The 4,342-nt window shown below is 48.5% G+C and overlaps 1 protein-coding gene across 3 annotated transcripts in view; it reads right to left on the bottom strand.

Annotated features, from left to right (window-relative positions):
- The window catches only part of LRWD1 (leucine rich repeats and WD repeat domain containing 1), a 41,291-nt gene that overhangs the window by 2,456 nt on the left and 34,493 nt on the right, over positions 1–4,342 (bottom strand). For 2 of the 3 annotated variants that reach the window (XM_019511469.1, XM_019511468.1), the window contains exon 14: positions 3,895–4,056. The exons of the other annotated variant lie outside the window; for it this stretch is intronic. In XM_019511469.1, the coding sequence (XP_019367014.1) occupies positions 3,895–4,056 (162 nt within the window). The remainder of the gene's footprint in view (positions 1–3,894; positions 4,057–4,342) is intronic. 3 annotated transcript variants of the gene reach the window in all.

The following is a 4,342-nucleotide window of genomic DNA, read 5'->3' as shown; positions in this document are numbered from 1 at the left end:
CAGGGCCTGGGCCTCAGAATCTGAGTTAAGGGCTGGTTCAGACTCACTTTCCCTCCTTTGGGGCAAGTAGGGTTTGGGTGGGCAGCAGCTAGGGGCCATCAGGTGTGGGTCATGCTGCCAGGGCTGGAGGGGGAAGGCAGACACTGCTGGGGGGGAGGGGGAAGGAGCCTACAGGGGTGTGTGGATGGGGGTTGAAGGAGCAGGGAAGGTCTGTGGGCACTCTCTCCGGCATAGGAGAACCTGGGTAGCATTCCCTTGCTAGGACCCAGCCCTGCTGCAAGTGCTGTAATGCTGGGCAATCATCCTGTGCCTGCACTGCAGGCTAGGGCTGGGTCCAAGCCCACAATTCAGGCAGCTGCAGCCCCACCTCCCCTCGCCCAAATGAGGGGCTGAGTGGCCTAGCCCCCCACCAGCCCCTGGCTCCCCAACCAAGCATAGCCCCTACCCCATGCAGGAGGAGTCTGGCACTCAGTCATGCCTCTCAGGGGTCCCTGGCCCCACACCCTCAGGGCCCCACTACACAGCTGTCCCATGGGACCCTACCCCCCCACACTCAGGGCCCCCTGCCCTCCCTGTAGGGTACCCCTGCCCTACCCTTACACCCTTCTCAGCCTCACCACTATTCCCCCTCATGACCCATACCCTCTCCCCCTACAAACCCCACTCAGGAGCCCCCTGCCTTGCACGCAGAGCTCACATCTGATATCTTGCGAGTCACACACCAGCCCCAGCCCTGAGCACCCCCCTTACCGCTTTCCTAGCACTCTAGCCCACACCAGCTGTGTTGACTGGCAGTGTGTGTGGTCACAAGGTGCACTCAATCCTCCCGCAAACCCCAATAGCATGGAAATAAGATGATAAAGGGGACAGTTAGTATGTTTCTTCAAACATTCATATTGCCTGTGATACTGGAGATGAGGCACTCCATGAAGCTTTTTCTTCCAAAGTCTTCAAAAAGTGCCAAGAAAGATATGCTTTATGGTATTTTTGTTCTCTAATGCAAAACCTTAACAGTCATCTCAGGTGCTTGTATCAAAGGATCAGCTGCAGCTGGACACACATCTGGTGAGCTAAGGGAGAGCTCTGATTTTCCATGGTAAAAAATCCAATGCCAAAATATAGAGGTATTTAGAATTTGTTTTAGGATTATGATTAAGGCACTGGGAAGCTTCCAAATTACTTTAAAACTAAATATATGAATAAAACGTTGTGTTCAACTGATACATAGTGGAGTTTCACGTTAAAAAGTCCAAAATCCATGGTTTTCTGCAGTTATCAGATTGTTTTGGATTTTTTAACAGATAATCAGGATCCCTGCTCTCCCAAAGGAGACAATCTGGTGACTGACTTGAACATAGAGGGAAATCTGGGTGATAGCAACCACGAAACCATCACGTTCACTGTCCATCGCATGGCAGAAAATTAGCAGGGTTGAAGTTTTGGACTTCAAAAATGCCAATTTCAGCAAGCTCAGGACAATAGTAGGGGAAGTGCTGTGGGACCAGGGACCGGAAGTAGAAGGAGTACATGAAGAGCGGTCGTTTCTTAAGGGCACAATCCTTGAAGCACAAAAGAATTCCATTCCCATACAGAGGAAGGGTAGCAAAGGGCTGTGAAGCCCTCCTGGCTAAATAGGGAAATCACGGTCCTCTTGAAAAAGAATAAAGAGGCTTACAAACAGTGGAAGCTTGGGACAGTCCTCAAGGGGGACTATACAACAACGGCTTGCACATCCGTTGTACAGTTCCAAGGGGGACCATATAATGGCTGTGTAGGGAGCAGATTAGGAAGGCTAAAGTGGCAGCTGAAGTTAAATTAGCAACTGAAATCAAAGCCAATAAGTCCTTTAGGTATGTAGGGAACAGGAGGAAAACAAATGGGAGTGTGGGGCCGTTGCTCAACAACTCAGGACAGCTGGTTACTGATGCTCAGGAGAAAACTGAAGTCCTGAATGACTACTTTGCTTCGGTATTTCACTGGACCCAGAGGAAAATCATGCTAGATAGAATACAGAATGTGCATGGTGGGAATGACCGCCTTCCTACTACTGACATCAAACTGGTGTGCAATCAATTAAAAAAATTAGACATCTTTAAGTCAGCAGGACCAGATGAACTTCATCCAAGAGTGCTGAAGGAGCTGGCCAAAGTCATGGTGGACCCCCTGGCAAAACTTCCAAAACTCATGGTGCTCAGGGGAGGTCCCATGTCATGCCCATCCACAAAAAGGGGAGGAAGGAGGACCTGGGTAACTATAGGCCAGTTAGTCTAACTTCTATCCCAGGGAAAATCGTGGAGAAATTCATTAAGGAGTTATGTGCGGTAGGTTTGCAGAAAGCAGGATTCTGAATGACAGCCAGCATGGCTTCATTGTGGGCAGGTCTTGTTTTACCAGTCTCATCTCCTTCTATGACCAGATGACTTGCCACCTGGATAAGAGAGAGGAGGTTGACACTATAAGGCCAAAAGGCCTATGATCTGGTATCCCGTCATGTTCTCATGGGAAAACTGGAGGACTGCAGGCTTAACTACTTGACAGGTGAGTAGGAATGCTGGCTGCAGGGTAGGACCCAGAGCACTCTAATGAACTGATCTGTGTCGTCCTGGAGAAGTGGCCAGTGGTATCCCTCAGGGGTTGGTACTTGGTCCAGTTCTTTTCAACATCTTTATCAATTACTTGGATGTGGGGTGAAGAGCTCACTGGCCAAGTTCATGGATGACACCAAGTTATGAGGGAGCATGGTCATACTTGAAGATAGGCTGCAGATACAGGCAGACCTAGACAGGCTGGCAAGCTGGGTGGATCGGAACCAGATGAAGTTCAACCTTGAGAAATGTAAAGTGCTCCACCTGAGGACGAACAATCCCCAACATACTTACAGGCTCGGTGGCACTAAACTGACTAGCACCATGACTGAAAGGGACCTAGGGGTAACAATAGGCAATAGTATGAACATGAGCTGTCAGTACGATGCTGTAGCCAATACTCTAGCATGCATTAACAGATTCATCTCAAGCAAAACCAAGGAAGTGATTCTTCTGCTTTACTCGGCACTGGTGAGACCGCAGCTGGAGTATTGGGTCCAGTTCTGGGCGCTGCACTTCAACAAAGACATGGTAAAGCTTGAGAGAGTCCAGATCAGAGACTTGGATGGCAAGCCATACCAGGAAAGGCTGAGGTACCTGGGACTCTTCAGCCTAAAAAAGAGAAGGCTGAGAGGGGACTTGGTAGCAGTTTATTGCTACACCAGGGGAATACATCAGGGGCTCATCCAACAACTGTTCACCAAGGCACCCTTGTGGAAAACTAGGAGTAATGGTCACAAACTCCTGGAAGACGGTTTTAGGCTTAACACTGGGAAAAACTTCTTCACAGTTAGAGTGTCCAGACTGTGGAATAAGCTCCCCACAGAGGTGGTGCAATCACCTGCCCTGGAGATCTTCAAGAGAGACTGGACGGTCATCTCGCTGGAGTCATCTGACCCCAGTTGTCTTTCCTGCCTAGTGCAGGGGGGCTGGATTTGATGATCTTGCCAGGTCCCTTCCAGCCCTTTCAATCTATGCATCTATGAACTAGGCACAAAGGCTGGAAATTTCACCACCAGCTTCAAGTGCAGGAGTCCCAAGGGAGAATGCCAGTATAAACACTTGTGCTACAGTACTGCTTCCCTTCAAATGCTTCTGAGGCACTCATGATTAAGCTGCCAACAACTGCTTTGAGGTGCAGAACCACTAAGATAGCAAGTGGGCAACAAAGCTGGGAATAAAACCCAGGCCTATACTCCCAAACAAGGCAGGAAATCTGAGACCAGCAATACAGAAACACCCAAGTTCATTCACCTCTATAAAAGGAATTTCATGCTGCCTCAGCATGTTCACTGACAGCTCAGCTCACCTGGACAGGTGCTGAGGGTGAGGTAGGGCAAGTCTGTTGGTGACCACTCTAGTTCAGCCAGGATAACTGCAGGGGCTGATCTCTGACACGCAGTTCCACTGGCCTCCATAGATTGACTCCAGCTCCACATGTAGATAGTACCTGCCTTAGAGCTCTTGGAAACTAGAGAAACAAATGCCATGCAGCAGGTAATCATTGATTTAAACACAATTGGAGAACGTCAAACCCTTTTCAAAAGAAAATGGTTACTCCTCTGAAACACTGAACAGCAACAGCTGAGATTCTCCCACCCTTTCTTGCCAAAAGGAGATGCTTTATTTTTTTACCTCCAGTACATCCTGGAATATATTATACACTTTTTTTTTTGGAAAGCAGAATGAAGAAAAAACATTTTTTCTAAACTTAAGTGCCTTCAACACTGTCTCTCACCCCATTCTCATTAAAAAAC

This window comes from Gavialis gangeticus, unplaced genomic scaffold, assembly GCF_001723915.1.
Source record: "Gavialis gangeticus isolate Ggan-Ray unplaced genomic scaffold, GavGan_comp1, whole genome shotgun sequence".
NCBI classification, from domain to species: domain Eukaryota; kingdom Metazoa; phylum Chordata; order Crocodylia; family Gavialidae; genus Gavialis; species Gavialis gangeticus.
This window is presented reverse-complemented; position numbering and strand designations above follow the sequence as displayed.